At 41.0% G+C, this 23,536-nt stretch overlaps 1 protein-coding gene across 1 annotated transcript in view; it reads right to left on the minus strand.

Moving 5' to 3' along the window:
* The window catches only part of LOC127646120 (unconventional myosin-X-like), a 111,842-nt gene that overhangs the window by 70,444 nt on the left and 17,862 nt on the right, over nt 1-23,536 (minus strand). Inside the window, exons 3-4 of the mRNA XM_052129570.1 lie at nt 23,114-23,212; nt 1,010-1,168 (exon numbers count right to left, since the gene is read on the minus strand). Of these exons, the coding sequence (XP_051985530.1) occupies nt 1,010-1,168; nt 23,114-23,212 (258 nt within the window). The remainder of the gene's footprint in view (nt 1-1,009; nt 1,169-23,113; nt 23,213-23,536) is intronic.

Raw genomic sequence — 23,536 nt, forward strand, 5'->3', positions numbered from 1 at the left:
AACGTGGTCATGGTCATGTTCTCGCAGTGAGAACATGAACCATCCACAAACGCCGTCTCGGTGTGATCGCGGCCCAAACACACGAGACAGCGCCTGTGGCCGTCTGAAGCGGAGAGCACTCTACCGCATCCAGGAACAACACAGGGGCGGAAGGGCATCTTGAAAAAGACGTGTTCTGAAAAGAACGTTCAACGCCGCTGTGTTTTGCTCTTTTAGAGAAATTACTCTTTTAATAGGAATTTACTCCTTTAATACACAGTGTGTGTGTGTGTGTGTGTGTGTGTGTGTGTCTGCGCTGTCGAAGCGCTCAGGGGCAACAATGCACGCCGTGCAATGTAAAGGAGAAAGCCGCTGTTGTGCGCCGTCAAGATCCAACAGCATGCAGATCGTCAGAGGAAACAGGAACGTTTTAATATGGTGTGTAACTCGCAGCAAACTGCAGACAGACCATCGGCTCCGAAGAAATTTTCTGACTAAACTTCCGTATTTGCCCCGTTTAAATACCTGTATGCGGGGGCGGGGTATGCAATTACTGACTGCCAACTCTCATTGGCCCTTTTCAATAGGTCAGAGGTGAATATCGGCGCTCACAAGAGACCCCCTAGTGTCGCTTCTCCGACACAACGTGGAGAGAGCGACAGAAGGGGAACAGGAGGATAACAGGGGGAACAGGGTTTTCTATTTTTTGGGGTGATGGTCAGGGTTGCCATGTCTGTATTACAAAGAAAACTGCTCTTGGTTTCAACTTCACCTCACTTTAAGAGTCTTATATAACATGAAATGTCACAAGCTGGACTCACACATTAGCATTACTGCTCAATGTGTCAGCGTGGATGTCCACTCGGCCACGGCTCTCTGACTAATCTATCCTTTGTAATCTGCTTCTTGTTGACACAATGAAGACAAATCCTATTCTAGCACAATAACATGATGATGTGTATATCACAAATCTGAGATGCATAAAGGTCTCCAGGAGCATTAGGAGGTCAAGTGTCTGTAAGATGCTTACATAGATGTTATCTTTTTGGTATCGCTGATGAAGGTTGTGCATGATGGCAGCCTCATGGAGCTCTGCCAATGTGGACATGTCCTCCACACCATCAATGCTGCTCTGGTGCATGGGAGACACCTTTTCCCTGTTGACCTCCACCTGCTGCAGGTACACCACCTGAAACAGATAGAAAATGGGCTTTTGAGTTCAGGATTCACAGGAATCTTCATAGTTTTCTGGGGTTCATGCTCAGAAAAGCATATTGAATTGGCTCTTACAGGTCCCATAGACCCCTGTTAAAGATACCTGGTTTAACAATATAAACCTGCACAGACACACATATATACAAACACACACACACTGATGCATGAGTAGTATATCCCAAAAAAGTCTGGGGATTCCTTACTGGGTCATTTTTAAGGGAATGCCTGCAGTTGAATAATGCATTAGTCAGACAGAGTGGTTCCTTCTGGATTAAGATTTTCTGTTCCTTAGAATTTCACAGTGTAGAGACCTTTTCTATACCATTTATACCTATGTATAAATGTGTCTGACTTCCTGACAAAAACACCAGACATTTTGACAACCAGAGTACAGTGTGGCCTAGTTAAAACACAGCAAAGGAAGTAAGGGAACTCTTAATAATTAAGATCCCTGTAAATGTATAGATGTGTTCATGGGTGGAGGGGGTCACGTTAAATGTGGTTTTAAATATGTAATGTGTTCTTGCCACTATTTGAGATAGAGCAGTATGTTTATAACCATGAAAATGAAATGGACTTTACAGTGATTCAACGTTTACACCTAAAGTAGCTTTACACCTACTTATTCATGAGACAATCTAATTAGCCAATTGTGTTACAGAAGTGCAATGCATAATATAATGTAGATACAATTTAATGTTCGCATCAAACATCAGAATTGGAAAGAAATGTGATCTCAGTGATTTCGACTGCGGCATGATTGTGACTGTCTGACGGGCTGCTTTGAGCATTTCTGTAACTGCTGATTTCTTGGGATTTTCACGCACAACAGTCTCTAGAGCAATGGTTCCCAACCCTGTTCGTGGAGGCCCCCCAATACTGCACATTTTGTATATCTCCCTTTTCTGACACACCCAATTCAGGTCTTGGACTCTCCACTTACGAGCTGATGAGTTGAATCAGATGTGTTTGATTTGGGAGATATCCAAAATGTGTAATATTGAGAGGCCTTCAGGAACAGGGTTTGGAACCACTGCTCTAAAGTTTACTAAGAATGGTGCCAAAAACAAAAAAAAACATCCATTGAGTGACAGTTCCGCGGACGGAAAAGCCTTGTTGATGAGAATGGTCAACGTAGAATGGCCAGACTGGTTCAAGCTGACAGAAAGGCTAAATTAGTATTTTGTGATCTAAATCACCTGAAGCTGTTTGGAAAGTTTAAAGAGCATCTGGACATGTGTTTTCTTCCTCTCCTATGTCAGGCGCAAGCTGCTATGCTCCTCTCTTGCATCATCATTAGAGTTTCATATGATCCCCTGTTACGTTTAATGAGTTGACTATTCGTCAACGGAAGTTGTCGATAATGTTGACTAATTGTTTCAGCCCTACTTGAAGTAATGGTCCATTTGGAAAACCCATTTGCGACCAAGCTTTAACTTCATGGCTGATGTTTTGAGATGTTGCTTCAATATATCCACATAATTTTCCTTCTTCATGATGCCATCTATTTTGTGAAGTGCACAGTCCCTCCCACAGCAAATCACCCCCACAACATAATCCTGCAATCCCCATGCTTCACGGTTGGGATGGTGTTTTTCAGCTTGCAAGCCTCACCCTTTTTCCTTATTCCTTATTCCTCATTATGGTCAAAAAGTTAAATATTTGTTTCATCAGACCAGAAGAAATTTCTCCTAAAAGTATTTGTTTCTTCCTTGCTGAGCAGCCTTTCAGGTTATATCGATATAGGACTCGTTTTACTGTGGATATAGATACTTGTCTACCTGTTTCCTCCAGCATCTTCACAAGGTCCTTTGCTGTTGTTCTGGGATTGATTTGCACTTTTCGCATCTGTAGGAGACAGAATCCATCTCCTTCCTGAGTGGTATGATGGCTGCGTGGTCCTATGGTGTTTATACTTGCATACTATTGTTTGTACAGATGAACGTGGTACCTTCAGGTGTTTGGAAATTGCTCCAAAAATGAACCAGACATGTTGAGTTCTACAATTTTTTTTCTGAGGTCTTGGCTGATTTCTTTTTATTTCCCCATAATGTCAAGCAAAGAGGCACTGAGTTTAAAGGTAGGCCTTAAAATACATCCACACGTACACCTCCAATTCAGTACACCTCCTATCAGAAGCTAATTTTCTAATTGTCTATAGGCTTGAAATCATTTTCTGGAATTTTCCAAGCTGCTTAAAGGCACAGTTATCTTAGAGTATGTAAACTTCTGACCCACTGCAATTGTGATATAGTCAATTCAAAGTGAAACAATATGTCTGTAAACTATTGTTGGAAAGATTACTTGTGTCATACACAAAGTAGATGTCCTAAACTACTTTCCAAAACTATATTTTGCTAATATGAAATCTGTGGAGTTGTTAAAAAATTAGTTTTAATGACTTCAACCTAAGTGTATGTAAACTTCTGACTTCAATGTACTTTTTGGGGCCATGCCAGCAGTCCCCATTTTTTGAAAATATAAAAATGCAAAAAGGTTTCTGTGAGGGTTAGGTTTAGGGGTAGGGTTAGGGGATAGAAGTTATCATTTGATATGCCTAAAATCCATAAAATGCATGGAAGTCTATGGAGAGTCCCCGCAATGATTTAAAAACAAGTTTGTGTGTGTGTGTGTGTGTGTGTGTGTGTGTGTGTGTGGTTTAACACATGTATGGATTTATATGCTGTTCCTTTTCAACTCCATTAAATCAGCTGCAATCTTTTAAAGTGCACACACACACACACACACACACACACACACACACACACACACACACACACACACACACACACACACACACACACACACACACACACACACGTACAGCCAAGCACAAGACAGAAGGAGAGAGTGATGTTTGTCTTTAGTTACATGTACATGCTGTTAAATTGAAGCTGGCAGCCGCCGTGCTTGGGATGTAAAGGTCAAAGTTTATGAGCTGAGACAAGTTACTGCAAATCAATATGACTGACGGTAATACCACTGACCTTTCGGAATCCTGATCAAAATCAAACATTAGAGAGAACTACAAAGGAACCTGCTATATAAAGGAGCTTGATCTAGATTGAAATAATTGAATGTATTTATTATGCTCTGTTTGAAAAACTGCATCCCTCTTTCTGGGCTCTTATTAAATCATCACTGTTATATAATATTGAACCACTATGCTTTAAGTCTCAACAGTAAAGCATTTTAGCACCATGCCAGACACTAAATTAATAAAAGCAGATTGGTAATTTCATTGCCATGATTTTGTCTTTATTTAAATCCATATTATAATAATGTAAAGTGCTGAAACCACTTAAGAGACACAAAGACACATGACAAATGTCTGCTTTCTGTCTTCCGTTCATCTGTGTGCTTATGTGATGTACTCTCAATAACATCCTCTCTGTCTCAGGGTCAGATGGATTCTGGGGGTCTGATTATTGTAAACAGGGTGCTAATAGCTGTTGACTGAGCAGTTTAAATAGCTCTCTTTATCTCAAACCTGTAATTAGGGTTCCCTTACGACTCAGAACACTTGACACTGCATTTGCTAACATATATGGGGAGTGTTCTTCCACTCGACCAAGTTGAAACCTCTCAACAATAATGCCAATATTCTAATATTGGCTATGGTGTTTCAGCCCCGCCCTTTTCGGCTGCTATTTAAAGCAGGCTCGCAAATGCCATTCCTCAGAATTTTCTTCTTTCACGACAGTGATTCATCTCTTGTCCAGAAGCCCTTTTCTTATTTTGCCATCGACATACTCAGCGGACAGGATCTTCACGGCAATGAGAAGACTCTCTGCTCCCCTACAGTGTTCCAGTGAACATTTACTCCACCTTGACTCTTCAGCTTCCTGATTTCACACAGCGCTTCAACAGGATTTTTGTATCTTTATAAGCGTGCACGTGCCACTGAGAAGGAGTTGATTCATGTCCTTTAAATGGCAGTCCAATCTCCAGAGAAACCTGAAAAACCTCACCTTGATGAATAGTTTGTCCAGTCCTGGTGCTATCAAGTGACCATGTTCCGCAGATGTTCCCCGCTCTTCCCGGAAGTTCTTAATGAACTGACAAAATCCTAGCATGCGCCCTATTTAGCTCGCTCGCCTGGCAAGTAGCATGGTGTGGAACTTACGCCCCATTTATCTTTCTATGCTGTGTCAACTAACGTCCGCACTGGCTGGAAAAGCATACTCAGCGGCGGGCCAAACAGGTTCAGCACTCCACGTGATGACAGCGCTCCAAGTTTTCCAAGCTAAGCTCCTCAATCAAATTAACGAGACCATCCAGAGACATTCAAAGAACTCTGCACCACTACATACTTAGCGCTGCAAGCCACAAGTCAATGAGCAACCTGGTGTATTTTGATCGTCACATCTGGCTGACCCTCACGGAAATGAGTGACATGGGAAAAGCCGCTCTATTTGATGCTCCGGTGTCTCCAGCCGGCCTTTTCAGAAGCTCTTTAAATAGAATGAACGCTATGTCACGACTATTACAGGCTATGAGACATTTTATGCCAAAACGGAGCAGTACTTCATCACAAATGGATCACTCCCACTCTGTCTCGGTCCAGCGGCCAGCTAAAAACCCCACAACAGCTACTACCAAATGTTGCCGCCGAGCCACTGGTAAAGCCACGCAAGCCGTGGCCCAAATGAAGGCAGCCACCTCAGCGCAAGCCCTGCGCTGACGAGAAACAGTGCAGCAAAGCACTCCTGACACACAATTCTGTTCACCTCTTCGCCACTGCTGTTTGTCGGGAAAGGAATATTGTTGTTTAAAATGTTGTTCAATATGTTGTTTTCTGTGTCTCACATTAATTACATGCAATATAGTTTGCACATTATGCACAACCTCTTGCCAATGGTGAGCGGCACATTATATCATGTATGAACATACAAAGATTGTAAAAAGAGTACAGCGCTCGCACAAGAGGCTCACACTTTTTCAATAAAGAGCATTCCCTCTTCAAAGCCTCATATTATGCGCAACTGCTTACCAATGGTGAGAGGCGCATTAAATCATGTTATGAACATACCAAATTGCCCTCTGTCCCATTACGTGGATGCGTGGCCAATTTTCAAAGCACAATTTTCACCAGCCAGTAAATTTCCTTTTTAGGAGTTCATGCGTGCGCACCTCATGATCGAGCATGTATAGACCATTCTTCGGTGTCTGTTTAAGTAAAAACTGAAAAAACATTACCACTGAAGTCATTTTCATGTCCATCGCGGTAACTCGCCACTGTTTGGCTGCTCTAGCACCATGGACAGTGCCAGCCTTCTAACAACAGGGTGTTATGCTGGGTCAAGTTTCAGAAAAAGTGCTGATCACAAATGCATCCATCACATGTTGGGGCGAGGTGTGTAATGGATGCTCGACATTCGACACCTGGAAACAGGTGCAAAACGGCCATGACATGTCAACCGCCCAGAGCTACTGGCTGTCTTTCTAGCTTTGAGAGATTTTCATTCCGATATTATTAATCACCGCATTCTAATTCGTTCGGACAACACAACAGTAGTGCCGTATATATGTCACCACGTTGCGCTGGCTCACGTATGGTCGGCGAAATGAAAGTATACAATTCCTCCGGTGTGCCTTCTTTGTTCTGTCATCAGCAAAGACAGAGTGGACATGGAAACAGTTCTGTTAATAGTGCCAAAATGGCCAAACCAGTCCTGGTTTCTGGAGATGATAGAAATACTGGAAGGGCCTCCATGGGAAATACAGCTGAAGAAAGATTTTCTCTCTCAATCACAAGACACGGTCTCAGCCAGAGCTGCGAAGCCTACATGTGTGGCCTTTGAACAGAGATTCAGTCATAAACACTATTTTACAGGCAGGAATGCCGTCCACGAGACACTAAAATGCTAAAATGGAATGTGTTCACTGATTACGGTCTTTCACATGACAAACTGCCCAAGACATGAAATTCTCACATTTCTTCAAGAGCGATTAGACGCAGGACTCACTGTCAATGTCAAAGTTTATGTTGCGATTATATCTGCGCATCACGCACCTGAAGCCGGCATCACTATAAGCAAACATGATTTAATAGTAAAGTTCCTTAGAGGAGCAAGACGATTAAATCCAATTCGGCCGACTACAGTCCCGACATAGGACCTAACTTTGGTCCTTAAAATGCTCACAGGGCCCACCTTCGAGCCTTTGGACTCAGTTAATTTGCGCATGCTCTATGTTAAAACTGCAATACTGCTGGCTATGGCCTCAGTAAAACAGGTCGGTGACTTACATGTACTATTAATTGACAATTCATGTCTGGAGTTTGGCCCCGGTCTTTCAAAAGCCCCTGTCAAACCCAGAAAAGGCTATTTGCCTAAGGTTCTAACCATGCCTTTCAGAATGCAGGTGGTTCAACTTCAAGCCTTCTTCCCTCCTCCATTTAATTCAGATGAGGAACAATCCTTGCATTTGTTATGCCCTGTCAGGGTGTTACATGCATACATTGAGCGCACCCGCTAGTTCAGACTGTCTGTTCAGCTCTTTGTGTGCTATGGAGGACGCACGAAAGGAATGTCCGTCTCCAAGCAAAGATTTTATAACTGGAACATTGATGCGATTTCCCTGGCCAGGCCCTGGTGTAAGTTTTGACCAATTGGTGTTAAAGGATGCTCAACTAGAGGCATGGCCTCCTCGTGGGCATGGATGATCGGTGTGTCTTAACAAGACATATATTTTGCGGGGATGAAGGATGGTTTTCTCAAAACACATTTGCAAGGTTTTACAACCTAGACCAGTGTAAGGCGGGGTGCCAATGTGATTGCATTCAAAGGCAAAAAGCAAATGTATGATCTTTGAGAAAATCAACATATGAACTTTATCACAATTAGCAACTTTTCCTGATGCACCACACCCTACTGAGCAAACATTACAAATTCACACCTCATTGTTACCCTTCCACATCTGTCCCATTCTCTCCCCTTTCCTCCTCATCCGTTCCCCTTCATCTCAGAATCACCTCAAACTCACCTAAGATCTGTTTGTATCAAAATATCATATCTGATGTATACAAATAATGTAACTAGTGTAACAGGTTTGGTATCATTTAAAATGTCTCAGTGTGACTGGTTCAGTGTTCTTTTTCCCAGGATTGTAAAATTTCATGACAACAAAGTTACAATGTCTTTGGCAAATATTGAATAATTCTGGAGGTCTATCCCCCTCCTTAAAGGTTAAACACCAGGAAGCCAAGAACCTATTCACCCCCAAATACTCATTGTTCAAAGGATAATAACATTTGGTACACAATGTGTATTCTGACTGGATATTTAAAGAAAGCTGGCCCAGAGCTCAAGGTTCTCTGTAGACAGATGATCCCACACCTCAATGTGTGTAACTTTAATAATAGGAATCTGCATTCAGATGTCCCATGCTTTGCAATTACATGTAGTTTTCTCAACTGCCAGGTAAGTTCTTTGACTTGTTTCTGTAACTTATGTTTTAAATCCTACCTGGAAAATAAATTGTTACTTTTTTATTTATTCTGTATTCCTCCGAAGTAATTTATATCAATACTGGGTCTTTAAAATAGGAGAAACCGCTCTGGAGGAACCGAGCAGGAGAATACGATTTTAAGAACCATTTATATCATAACTGAAGCTTTAATGTAGGAGGAAGCAACTTAAAGACTATCAGTTTGAATCTCACTAGAAACTGATCAATAGGTAAATGAATAGAAGAGGATTCAGAGTAATCAATAACTTAAAAGATTAAAATAAAAGAATGATCAGAAAGTAATTAGAGCCTTAATCTAAATTAGAGGTCAACTTAAAATTGGAGTCAGATTAATATAAAATTGGAGTCAGATAAAATTAATAATGGGATGAATTTGTAAAGTGCAAATTATTAACAATAATTGCTTTACTTCAGCGCTCAGAAAAGACAGAACAACGCAGAGACTTTCAAGGGGCAAGTCTATCTATTTTTAGCAGTTTGCCTGCCTTTTTACAGACGTAACGTCTCTCTCCTCTCTGTTTAGAGCACTTGCTACTTCGTTTGCTAAACATACATTTATGCCCCTCTCTTTAAGTATGGGCTCCCCATAATTTTACACAACCGCCTGCATTCAGGCCATTGTAATTTACCATAAAGTCACAAGCACTTTCATTATAAATAACTGCCTTCCCAACTGGGCAATTTTTAGCAAATGCAATGTCTCGTGCCCTTCGTCTCAGGGAACCGAGGTTACGTACGTAACCGAGATGTTTTCACTAATACTGTGTCCTGCACACTGAGAAAGTCACTTCCAAATGATTAAGAGTTTCTTAGATTTGTAACTACCCCTCTAATCACTGCAAAAAAACAAAAAAAAACTTATTTGGATATCCTTGACATATATATATATATATATATATATATATATATATATATATATGGTAAAATATGATAGAATATATTTAACAAGACAATACATGTCTGTAATTTTGTTTTTTAGATGTAAAAATTATGATTTTTACTGTATAATTAATTATATAAAAAATTATATTATGAATAACAAGACAATACATTTACTGTTATGGTAAACTATTGTTAAAATTAAGGTGAAAAACAATAATCTGGCATTCCCAGAAGTCCCTGCATGAAATAGTTATGTTTCTTCTAATTTTGATATAAGTTATGTACATTGGGGTGTTATATTTTATGTAGTTTAGCTCATTTTTATTGAATTATTTTAGTCACATGTGTTACACTGATGGTGCTTTGTGTGGGTAACACTTTACACAAATGTATTGGTTATTGCTCTTGGATGGGCAACTCTTGAGGAACTTTAAGCTTTTATGTGGTCTTTTGTTGTTACTATGGTGTTTAACAATAGATTTAAAGTTAAATGTTTTTCACATAAAAAAAGAAGGTTCTTGTAATTCCAGAATGTTGGTTGGTACATTGTCAGTGCAGCTAAATCTGACATGTGCATTTACATATACAGTGCCATTCAAAAGTTTGTAACTACAGCACGTAGATATTAAAGCAATGTCATACAAGCAGGAGTGTTGTTTTTTTTGTAGATAAGCATGGCTGTGATAACCTGCGGCCTCCTGCCTATGGCCAAATCACAGCCGTGCTGATATACATCCATAACAGCGCTTGTAAAATATTGAACAGTTTCAATGAACAAGTAAATCATTTCCTACGTAAAAACTAAGGACTGTCCCAAAAACACCCTTTGTCTGGAACTACTTTCTTACACAATGGATCTGGATCTGCTGTTGCTAGTTCAAAAGATGCATCCAAGCCACCATTACTCTTTCAAAAGCATCACTTTAGAACAAGTAATGACGGCTTGGGTTGTTTCTAACATGCTATTTGAGTAACAAGGGTGTGTGTGTGAGAGAGAGAGAGAGAGAGAGAGAGAGAGAGAGAGAGAGAGAGAGAGCAAGAAAGCAAAAGTATGTCACTGATGTTTTTGTTTGTTGTCGGAGAGAAAATATGTAAGACCAAAGGTTCATTCTTGCTTATTTCTTCGGAAATTCTTATTTTGACACCGTAATATTTGTTAGTCAGCTTGCTGAAGATAAAGGATTTTTGGTCAAATACATCCTATATCCTCTGTGTAAAAAATCGCTGTCTGCGGAATCTGGCGCACTGACTTGCACCGCAGACTCTCAATGTCAACTCAACTCACTCATAATACATAAAAGGCAGTCTTTTTTTCACCACCTACCGGAATAAATCTTTAATGTCTGTAACGCCAACACATCTGCACTGCTCTTACACTTTGGAACGCCACAATAACGTGCGGAGTGATACAAACTGGAAGCATCCCAGTGCTGATATGACTCCTTTATCAGCACGCTTGGAACGCCTCTCATCCATTCAGATTCCAGAACTGGAAACTGTTGTATAAATACTGATTTTATAAAAATGTAGCATATAGTTATATAGTGATGTCATGTGATACAGATGAATCGAAAAGGCAGAAAAACTTGTGTTAGATTGAAAGTGTGTGTGTGTGTGTGTGTGTGTGTGTGTGTGTGTGTGTGTGTGTGTGTGTGTGTGTGTGTGTGTGCGAGTGTTGTAAGTGTGGATGTTGTAAGAGATGAAGACATCTTTATGCTCCATTTCTCCACCCACCCACGCACACACACACACACACACACACACACACACACACACACACACACACACACACACACACACACTTCTCTTTCCCCTCAGTGCATGGATATTTCTGCAAAGCTGTTTGATATTTGAAGCTGCTTTGCATGATTTAGAGGAAAGCAGAAAAAGAGTGCAGGAGAGAGAGGGAGATGAGTACCAGTGACCTACATATACACCTACAGAGAAACACACAAATTTAAAACGCACAAAAAAAAAACACAAAAAAAACCAGAAAGATGAACAGAAGAAAAAGAGAAAAAAAATTAAGCAAGCTAATTTTTTAAAAACAAGTTCATTTTAGATATATTTGAAATGAGTGAAAAGTGAAATGTGAAATGAGCCACTGAATTAGAAATAGCTCTCGCATTCATGAAAGCACACAGAAAAGACTTGGGGTTTGACTGAGAAGCCTTCGAGCGCTGTAGACTACAGTTGCGTGAGAACTCTTTTGTTCCTGTTAACTTCTCAAATTTAGGTCATGGTTTCTATATTTGTGTCTAAAAGTTCATTTTAAATTTAGTAACAAACCTATGATCACTTTAGTGGAGTATGTATACACAAACATACACACACAAAATTGCTCACTGAAGCAGAATACTCATCTTAACGTAATGGTAGGATGGAATACTCACTGACCAATACTCCAGAGGGCACACAGCCAAACAAACATACACACAAAACCACATACACACTGAACAAATTGTAAACTAAAAAATGGGTTTCATATGTAACTAAATAAACTTGCTTCATTCAAGTCAAAAATATAATTGAACCAACCAGACTACATTAGGTGACACCACCAAAAGTAATTTTTATGTGTCAGATCAAGTAGAAATGGAACCTGATGGTAACAATTGCATGTCCTCTCTTTTTACATTTATACAAATATAATGTTATAACTGAAAACACACATGATATAGTGACAAAACATCCAAAAACTTGGGCTGTTGATTTAAAAAATAACATGTTAAAAAATGTACGCAATTAATCAAGTCCCCGGACTGTAATAAGACATATTACTACCAGTGGTGTAGTCGGGGCCATACACATGTATATGCTGTATGCTTACTTTTTTCCCCATGGCAGTTTGGGTATAACAAACTTCTAAGGATCAATATTTGCATATTGCCTCGGTATACCCACTTGTTCCCTTTACAAAAAGCTTCACTATGATGCTGCGCTGCTAAGCGCTATGGGGAACAATCCTAGTTGTGACCGAGCTGAAATAATGTGTGTAACACGTCAATGAACATTGACCGGAATTTATAGCCTCGGCTGATGTAATCATTAGATGCATCTGCGACCAGGCTATAAATAGATACGTCACCAGGTGTCGTCAAAAACTCTTTTTTCAGAGTGATTCTGTTTGTGTGTTTTACAAACCCTGTCAAAACTTTTTTTCCTCTGTTAGGAGTTAGAATTGGTTAGGCAGTGTGCAGTGAACATTTTTCTCTTTTCTCTTCTGTTTAGAAAATATTATATATATATATATATATATATATATATATATATATATATATATATATATATATATATATAAGAAGAAAAAAAAAAGAGAGAATGACTGAAAGCCGCAAACGATGCATGTTCCCCTGTTCTCGCTCTATAGCTGAAAAGGACATGCATCAGTTTTTGATCTGTTTGTTTGGGGGAAGAGCACGCTGCTCTCGCGTTGCAGCAGGGCGGGTGCGAGCACTGCGATTTGCTTTAACAGGCAAAGTGCTTCGCGCTTGCCTCGCTTGCTTCCGGGAGTCAGCACACAGATTCTCTTCCCGCCTCCGAGCTTTCCGTCTGTGATAAAAAATCTACGGAGGAATTGCTCGATGTTGTTACTCTTGCGGTTGCCAGATTGGACTGGCCACGCAAAAAAGAGACCCCCAAACCCTCCAAATTAGGGGATAGATTTTATCTTCCAGTCTAAGAAAGGGAACACCTCATGAGTCCCTTCCATTCTTTGATAAACTCCATGAAGAGCATTTTCGGTCATGGAGGAACCAATAAAAAAAATATATATATATATATTTATATATGGGAGGCTCAGTCGTGCTCCTCCTCCCAGGGATTGGGGACAGTCTCGCCGCCCTCGCCAGCCCCCGAAGCAAGACCTCAGGACTATAATTTCTAGTAAGAGAAAACTCTGACAGTCTTGCGCCTATATTAGGGGGTAGCTCCCCTCGGGACGGGGTGCGTGCTTCACTTCACCCCTCCCGGTACCCCCTCGAAGCCCCTCCATTCCAGCCACCTCTTGGTGTTTCGGGTTGCAGAGGCTTCCGTCAAAATTGGGTGTTTCCGCTGTTCCTGCATTTTATTCAGGACGCGAAACACTCGACAACCCCTTAACAGGAAGTGTTAAAATTTAATACCCATCTCAGAGATCCTGGCAGCGTGGAAACTTCTGCCAGATATATTCATTTCTGTGGGTCTTATAAGGGCGTCAGGATTTAATTCTCTCGTCGCTTTTACGTGTTTCAACGGCGTGTTCTCACTACCGTAAACCGGATTTCTTTTTTATGTCAAAAAAACCCTCAAATCTCCTGGTTAAAGGGGCCATGGTATGTGTTCCCCTTCCAGAGAGAGAGTTAGGTTATTACACTAAATACTTCCCATTTCCCAAGGAGGGTGGGGGGTGGCTTCTGGCTTAGATCTTAAAGCTTGAACTACCCGTGGTGTTCAAGTCCTAGATGATGCCTATCAAGACGGTCGTGTCTCAAGCCCTACAACTCGTTTGGCTGGTCACCATCGATCTTATGATGCACTTCTATACTTCATTTAGAAGTTCTGACACAACATGGAAAGTTCCTGAGGTTCGCTTCTGGGGCGAAGTCTTCCAGTGTCAGGTTCTTTCACTCGGCCTAGCCCTTTTTACCCACACGTTCACAATGCATGATGTAGCGCTGGCTCCTTGTGACTCCGGGGCATCTGCATTCTGAATTATGTAGACGACTGGCTGATCCTAGCGCAGTTCCAGGAACTGGCAGTTCAGCACAGGGACATCATCTTAGCTCATCTGTTTCTCTGGGCTTGAGGCTCAACGCCAAGAAAAGCGTCCTCTCTCCCACTCAGAACACTGTCTATCGGGGCATCGTATGGAGTTCAATCACAATGCAGGCACAACTGTCTCCTGCTAGGATTGAGTCCATTCAGATCACCCTGAGCAAAGTCGGGCTAGGTCAAGGTTGCACAGTATCAATGATTTCCGGGTCTCAGGGCGACCGCATCCTCGGTGATCCCTCAGGACCTTCTGCTCATGAGACCGTTTTTGTTGTGGCCCAAAGCCAGGGGATTTCTTCAAAGGGCCAAAACCCCAAGGCTAATAAGGGTTACGCGCCTCAGGCTTCGTTCCCTTTCTATGTGGTTCAGACCCCGGTTTTCTGCCTTGGGTCCCACTCTAGGTGCGTCTTGTTGTCGCAGGCTGCTAACAACAGACGCCTCCCTGACGGGCGGGGTAGCGGCCTTAAGTGGTCGTCCAGCTTAAGGGGATAGGAGGGTCGTCAGCTCGGTCACAGTCACTGTCTCGGGTTGACGGCTGTATTTCTGGCCCTGAAATACCTCCTCCTGAAGCTGCCATGTCTTGGTGCGGGTGGACAATACAGCGGTAGCCTCTTACATAAATCATCAAGGAGACCCACGTTCTTGTCAGCTGTATTTCTGATGCGTCGGATTCTCCTTAGGGCCCAGGGCAAGCTCCTGTCACTCAGGTCAGTTACAGTGAGGAAAATAAGTATTTGAACACCCTGCTATTTTGCAAGTTCTCCCACTTGGAAATCATGGAGGGGTCTGAAATTGCCATCGTAGGTGCATGTCCACTGTGAGAGACATAATATAAAAAAAAAATCCAGAAATCACAATGTATGATTTTTTAACTATTTATTTGTATGATACAGCTGCAAATAAGTATTTGAACACCTGTCTATCAGCTAGAATTCTGACCCTCAAAGACCTGTTAGTCTGCCTTTAAAATGTCCACCTCCACTCCATTTATTATCCTAAATTAGATGCACCTGTTTGAGGTCGTTAGCTGCATAAAGACACCTGTCCACCCCATACAATCAGTAAGAATCCAACTACTAACATGGCCAAGACCAAAGAGCTGTCCAAAGACACTAGAGACAAAATTGTACACCTCCACGAGGCTGGAAAGGGCTACGGGAAATTGCCAAGCAGCTTGGTGAAAAAAGGTCCACTGTTGGAGCAATCATTAGAAAATGGAAGAAGCTAAACATGACTGTCAATCTCCCTCGGACTGGGGCTCCATGCAAGATCTCACCTCGTGGGGTCTCAATGATCCTAAGAAAGGTGAGAAATCAGCCCAGAACTACACTGGAGGAGCTGGTCAATGACCTGAAAAGAGCTGGGACCACCGCTTCCAAGGTTACTGTTGGTAATACACTAAGACGTCATGGTTTGAAATCATGCATGGCACGGAAGGTTCCTCTGCTTAAACCAGCACGTCAAGGCCCGTCTTAAGTTTGCCAATGACCATTTGGATGATCCAGAGGAGTCATGGGAGAAAGTCATGTGGTCAGATGAGACCAAAATAGAACTTTTTGGTCATAATTCCACTAACCGTGTTTGGAGGAAGAAGAATGATGAGTACCATCCCAAGAACACCATCCCTATTGTGAAGCATGGGGGTGGTAGCATCATGCTTTGGGGGTGTTTTTCTGCACATGGGACAGGGCTGACTGCACTGTATTAAGGAGAGGATGACTGGGGCCATGTATTGCGAGATTTTGGGGAACAACCTCCTTCCCTCAGTTAGAGCATTGAAGATGGGTCGAGGCTGGGTCTTCCAACATGACAATGACCCGAAGCACACAGCCAGGATAACCAAGGAGTGGCTCTGTAAGAAGCATATCAAGGTTCTGGCGTGGCCTAGCCAGTCTCCAGACCTAAACCCAATAGAGAATCTTTGGAGGGAGCTCAAACTATGTGTTTCTCAGCGACAGCCCAGAAACCTGACTGATCTATAGAAGATCTGTGTGGAGGAGTGGGCCAAAATCCCTCCTGCAGTGTGTGCAAACCTGGTGAAAAACTACAGGAAACGTTTGACCTCTGTAATTGCAAACAAAGGCTACTGTACCAAATATTAACATTGATTTTCTCAGGTGTTCAAATACTTATTTGCAGCTGTATCATACAAATAAATAGTTAAAAAATCATACATTGTGATTTCTGGATTTTTTTTTTTTAGATTATGTCTCTCACAGTGGACATGCACCTACGATGACAATTTCAGACCCCTCCATGATTTCTAAGTGGGAGAACTTGCAAAATAGCAGGGTGTTCAAATACTTATTTTCCTCACTGTATATCCCTGGATGCCCGTATGTGGGAGCAGATTCACTGTCCAGACAGAAAATACCAACAGGGGAGTTAAGAACTCCACCCTAAGGTAGTAGTTGCCCAGAGTTCGCCAGCAAGGGTTTTTGCCTCTTACTGATAGCACCGCGCTGGCCGAACAGGGCTTGGTTCTCAGAGCTAATTTCTTCCCTCGACGGCTCGCCTTGGGCGATTCCGAACAGGAAGGATCTTCTATCTCAGGCACAGGGCAATATTTCATCCCTGCCCCGAATTGTGGAATCTTTCATGTTTGGCCACTAAGTACCAACTGAGGGACACAGGGCTTTCTCCTGAGGTTATCGAGACCTTTTTAAATGCCAGGCTTTTTCCACTTGGAACAAGTTTGGGTGAGGTCTTAGGGCAGAAGAGGACCTCTTGGCCTCTATGAATTACACAATGTCTCCTCTACTTCTCCCTGAAATCACCCAGCCCTCTTGTGTCTGGACGTTAAGACACATACATGACCCAGAATGCGTCTGTATGCGTTTCTTTCCCCGGTTTCTCTGCTCCCGGGAGTCTTGGCAATGTTTACCAGCAAGGGTCTTGCCTACTATTAATGGCGCTGCGCTGGCCGAACAGGATATGTTTCTCCCTTATAGAGTTAATACCTCTCCTCGACGGCTCGCCTTGACTTAGCCACAGAGGAGATAATGTTGGACCCAAACGAAACACTCAAGGCAGTAGTCCAGGCAAAGTAGATTTATAACAAAAAAAAAAGGGTTTATGCTACTCCGGGCTCTTATGCCCTTGAGTCGACATCTCAAGCTCATGTCTGAGACCTCTCGCGTTTTTGTTAGTACACTGCAGAACCATAGGGGTCCGGACAGCCCCAAGTGCGGCGGCGTGGGTATTGCGTTCCCCATAGCGCTTAGCAGCGCAGCATCATAGTGAAGCTTTTTATAAAGGGAACGTCTTGGGTTACATGTGTAACCCTTGTTCCCTGAAAAAAGCGGAACGAGATGCTGCGCTTCTTTGCCGCACTGGGACGTCCCAGGACTGCTCTTCAAAAAGAAGTATCTGATGACACCTGGTGACGTATCCATTTATAGCCTGGCTGCAGGTGCATCTAATGATTACATCAGCCGAGGCTATAAATTCCGGTCAATGTTCATTGACGTGTTACACACATTATTTCAGCTCGGTCACAACTAGGATTGTTCCCCATAGTGCTTAGCAGCTCAGCATCTCATTCCGCTTTTTTCAGGGAACAAGGGTTACACATGTAACCCGAGACGTTTTGCTGCATCAGAAGTCCATAATCTACCGTCTTTTAGTTTCCCTTTAATGGTATTTAATGCTGTTTTGTGGTGATTCTTCATTATAATTGGTGCGATTCTTCATTATAATTGGTGCATTATCACTTAAATTCTAACATTCCCCACCCCCGACAACCATGGTCACCACCGTCAGTGAGTGGACAGAATGAGAAAGAGAGAGAGATACTGTAGATAGATATCAATGGATAGAGAGACACCCTCATGTTGAGGGGAAAAAATGTGTTCTGTATGAAATCCATAAGCGACACACTCAAATTATCAAAGCAATTTTCTTTTTAAGTTTAGCAGCGGATGTTGGCACAGAACATGTTATTTTCATCTGCCTGCGCTGTTTTTCAATGTGAAGGAGCGCCTGTATAAAATGGCTCATTTTCACAATTGGGTGACATTTAAGTCCCCAGTACAAGTGTGTATTTATAATGTTAAACACTTCTGTGGGCTTAAAAGCTACATTTGAAATAATTGAAATCCTTTTCGACTGTTCCACTGTGTCATTTCCTCATGTCCCCAAAACTGTACATCAAATATCTTTGACAAAAATAAGTGCTAAATCATTGTATTTTTTCCCCATACAATTAAGATTTCAGTATTACATTCTCTCACTTAGTTGGACTTACTGTCCACCCAGTTATGTCATGATACTATGACCTTTTGTTGAATATATACAGTATGTTAGGAAATGACATCACACGTTGGAGGTGGACATCTGCCATTCTGCTAATAATTTTTTTTGTTATCTGAAGTTTGTAACTTTTTTGTTTTATTTATGTTGTTCTTTATTTTGCGGTGTTAGTCATATGTTGTCAAGCATAACATTGGGAAGATATGTGGGAAATGTATGTAATTTTAAAACTTAAATATATGTTCAATATAAGTATTTAAGCTAACAGAAATAAAATCATCAATATTAGTTTACAAATATGTTTGTTAGATATCAATCACAGACCTTGAAGTGGCAAATTCATCCACTGAATGTCCGCTCATGGATATCTGCTTTAATTTCTGCTACATGCCTCAAATGAAACTCTGAATATCTTTAAAACATTTGATGTCACTAACCTGGTAAACTTGGACAAATCTGGTGATTATTTTGCCCTAAAAAGTGCTCATTGCATCCTAAAGATGGATGGTAATCCAGTCCAGAGGAGCTCTCTACTAAACATATGTGGCAAAAGTTTAAAGTAAATGTTTTTTCATTTTACATTTGCTCTTTATGACACTATTGGTTAGGTTTAGGCGATGTCCACACTGATCCGTTAACTTTAAAAACTCTGTTATTAGTTTCCTAGCATTATCGACCACGTTTACATGCACTTAAAGGAATAGTTCACCCAAAAATTGCTGATAATTTACTTCCCCTCAGGCCATCCATGATGTATAAGAGTTTCTTTCTTCGTCAAAATGGAATTTAAGATTTTTAAGATTTCATTTCAGGCCTCCTCCTTTAAACAATACAAGTGAATGTACTCCATTTTTCGACGGTCTAAAATGCATATTTAGGGTACATCAAAATAATCCACACAACTCCAGTCGACAAATAAAGTTCTTCTGAACCCAAATTATTGATTATTTTTAGAAACAATACTTTTTAACTACAAATGTTCGCTTCCGTACATCTCTGTGACGTGCGCTCATGAGAGGGGTGGCGTAAGCTCATTGGTAAGGTCACGCATCACGTGCAGGAGGAGGCAGGAAGCGCTTCATTGTTTAGAAGAGAAACTTGCACAGAGCACAGACCAAGCACCGTTCACAAACCAAAACAGTCCAAAACAATTTCAAAACAATATAAAATAAAAAATAATTTCCAAATAATAATAAAAAAACATTACTGCAGTAAATAACCATCCTTTATTTCGGAGCAATGCCATTGCATTATCTACTTGTGCTTTTTCTTTAGCAGAACTATATAGGCTATATGACTGTCAGGAATTCAAGCCACACAAGTTGTAGTTAGTGAAACCAAGTGCGAGAGCGTTTACTGAGATTCACAGAGTTTACACAGTGAAATCAATGGTACAGGTGATATCACACAGAAGAGAAGCTTCACAATCTTATTTATGCAGGCAGTGATGAGCGAGTGAATTGAGTGCAGGTGTATTGAATCACTATTCAGGTGTAATTTACTTTGTATGACTACAACTTAACCAAAACACTTTTCTCAATGTCTGCTTGAATGCACACCACTATCAGAGAGACATTAACATTTAATGACAGAATCACATTTATGAGTCATTCTAAATGACAGATTCAGTACAGTCCACTACTGGTCGCATCGACCTACAAACACCCGCCCACACAATGACAGAGACATGTGAATAAACATGCATGCACCACACACATGCAAACACAAACAGATGCAGATAAACACACAAACACAAACAAGCTTCTCCTCTACGCATCCGTATACACATAACCCCTCCATGCTGTGCAGTCTTTCTCTGTGAGCTGAATCCAGGCCAATCTGTTATTATTAGCCTGAAATCACAGTTCTGCCAACAACCCTCAAATGGCCATCACAAACCACTTACCTCTCTAAGCACAGTGTGTGTGTTTGGTTGTGTGGGAGTTTAACTGCTGATACAACTGTTTAATTACTATTAAATCTTGAAACAGAGGCAGAGTTATGATCACTGACCTGTACAGAATTGTAATTGATATCTTTGCTGTCAGTTAAAGGAATGCTGCACAAACTACATAACACATCAAAATGCTTTTTAAAACTGTTTAAACTCTTTCAAATGTGAGTTTTAAATGAGAACAATGAATCCGAGGTAAGGTGCTCACAGCTACATGATAAAAGCAAAACAGACATGTTACCACAACCAAAAAAAACTATTTAACTAAAGAAGAGGTGGGGATTTTAATTCATCCCAATAACTTGAATCTTTTGAATCCTTCCAACAAAAAGATTTGTTCAAATTTCTTCAGATTTCATATTTACAGCAGAAGGTGGCGACAAATGAGTGTATTTTAAGTGTTATGATGAGTGAGTCATTGAAACATTCAATCAATTCAATTGTTAAAAAAAACACTATGAGTCATTCACAATCAAAGTTTTATCATGGATTATTTAAATTTGAGTGGCTTTAAATCTACAGAGACTTCAGCAGCAACATGTAAATAACAAAACAGTTATTTTACTACTACCAAAAACATAAAATAGGATGAATAAAGTAGTAATGGGGATTTTGAATCATCCCTGTGGCTCGAGTCTTTTGAATCCATCCACCAAAAGGATTCGTACAGATTCCTTCACAGATTCGCTCAGTGACTTTTTCTTCAGATAGCTGTTTACGGCAGTAGGTGGCAACAAATTAGCATCTTTTATGCGTTATGAGTGAGCCATTGAATCATCGACTACATTTACATGGAAAGCAGATTATTGCTAAAAAGTGGCGTATTGCAAGAAAGTTGTGTTCAGGTTTACATGCTCTGTATAAGCGGTGTACTCCTTACTTCCGTATACATGTGGCTCAGTCAGTAAGCAGCTTTCTCCAAAACAATGGAATTTCATAGCACTTGTGTACATAACATACATGGCATCCGAAGAAGACATCACCTTTTTATTCTCCATTGCTTCGTTTTATTCGAGTTGTTTCTGTTTATATCCTTAACTTTCTTTCACAACCTGCAGCAGAATTGCACTGCAAAAGTGGGGTTTCCCACTTATGTAAAACTCTGGGTTCCCCCAATGTACGAGCATGTTTATGCAAATGAGAGGGACAATTGATATTTTAGATTGGCATGTACAAATATGTGTAGTTTATAAAGTACTGTATATGTTTTTTCCACTGTTCCCCCAGAAAAATGTAATTATTTCCGCTGTGTTGACTTGTTGTTGGGCTCCATCCTAAGACGTTTGTCAACAACACTGCATATGCGTTTACATGACCACATAAGCCACAAGGGAAACATGGGTGTGTTTTCTCTTAATCTCTTAAACAGTGTAAGCAAATCAGCATTCTTGTTTACATGGTGTTTCAGAATGCCCCTTACTGCAAAAATCCTGGAATAAAAGGTTTTCTTAAGTGCGGGTAAACGTGGACATTGATTCAATTGATTTCTTTAAAATCAACAATGCACCAAAGCACTACCATTCATAATTAACATCATTTTAATGGTGTCTTCTTCAGTTATTTTTACTGTTTAAATTAAATTAATATTAAAATAGTGCTACATTATTTTAATTTCCCCATGCTTTCTCTCCTTGTTGAACAAGACTGACTCACATGCTGAACTGAAAGTAGGATATCTCCTTTCTCCTCATTTCGTTCATGATCGTAGATGACTCTAATCATTGACTTGTTTAGTTAAGGGGTGTATTCGTTCAGTAGGTCTAACCCAATAATATGCTCTTTCACAGCCTGCATTCAAATGCTGTTGGTTTGTTATTGGCAGTCTTTACAGTCCAGAGTTATAGCAGCTGTTGATAAACATTGATTTGTTTTTTGTGTCATATGAAGAGCCTGGGACAATTTTCTCCAGCTGCATCACCTTTTAGAAGACACCCTGTTACCGTAAAAACATGTATTAGTGGATAACTCTGGAATAGAAAGGCTTTAAAAGCAATGTTTTCTCTCTTTCATGTTCTGTCTCTGCGCTAATTTCTCTAAATATTTCACATTGCACCAGAACAGGTCAGAGCAGCTCATGTAAAGTGGTCAATGGGTAGCACCGTCGACTCACAGCAGGAAGCTTCCGGCTCACCCAGGGCCTTTCTGTGTAGAGTTTGCATGTTCTCCTTGTGTTTGTGTGGGTTTCCCCCACATTCCAAAAACATGCAGGTCAAATTGCCAATAGGTGAGAATGAATGTGTGTGTTAGCCCTGTGATAGATTTGCCACCTGCCTTTGTCCCGAGACAGCTGGGATAGACTCCAGCGCTACCCACAACCCTACATAGGAAAAGCAGCTACAGAAGATGGATGCATGCAGTGACCTAACACACTCTTTCACATGAACATTCATGGGTGGGTGCATGTATTGATTTAGATTTAGGGCACTAAGAAGCCCAGTTGGCACACATGCACATACAGTCTTCAGCTCTGTTATGATGACATTAAGCACAATGCTACACCAGTGTAATCTCTGAGTCACACAACATGCATTCAGCCATAAAGGGCAACATCTGTGTGCTTGCATATGTGTGTGTTATGAGAGAAGGTCAAATTACTCAGAGTCTTACCTCCCCATAATCGGTGGTGAGTACCACTGTTCCATCTCCACAGGAGTTCACTGTAGACGGAACTAGCTGATCTTTATGATTCACCCATACCCGAGCACCCTGCAAAACACACATAAAAATTCACACACAAATCATCAAAATCCCATATAATAAGCTCCAGCAGTTAATGAGAATCAGTTCAACAGAAACACAAAACAAGACACACATGAATTTCACAACTTTCAGGGTGTCCTGTGGGTGGCTTCTCAATTGCAGACACTCACGGTTGCCCACCCACACATATACACACACACTGACACACAAACCCCAAGAACAGAACAGTCTGATTCAAGCCTAAAAAGGACTTTTTAGCCTCTCATTGTTCCAAAAGAGATGGATTGAATGCCAAACTGTTGTTTTCAGAGCACATTATTAGGTTAGAGA

This window comes from Xyrauchen texanus, chromosome 7 (genome assembly GCF_025860055.1).
Source record: "Xyrauchen texanus isolate HMW12.3.18 chromosome 7, RBS_HiC_50CHRs, whole genome shotgun sequence".
Lineage (NCBI taxonomy): Eukaryota > Metazoa > Chordata > Actinopteri > Cypriniformes > Catostomidae > Xyrauchen > Xyrauchen texanus.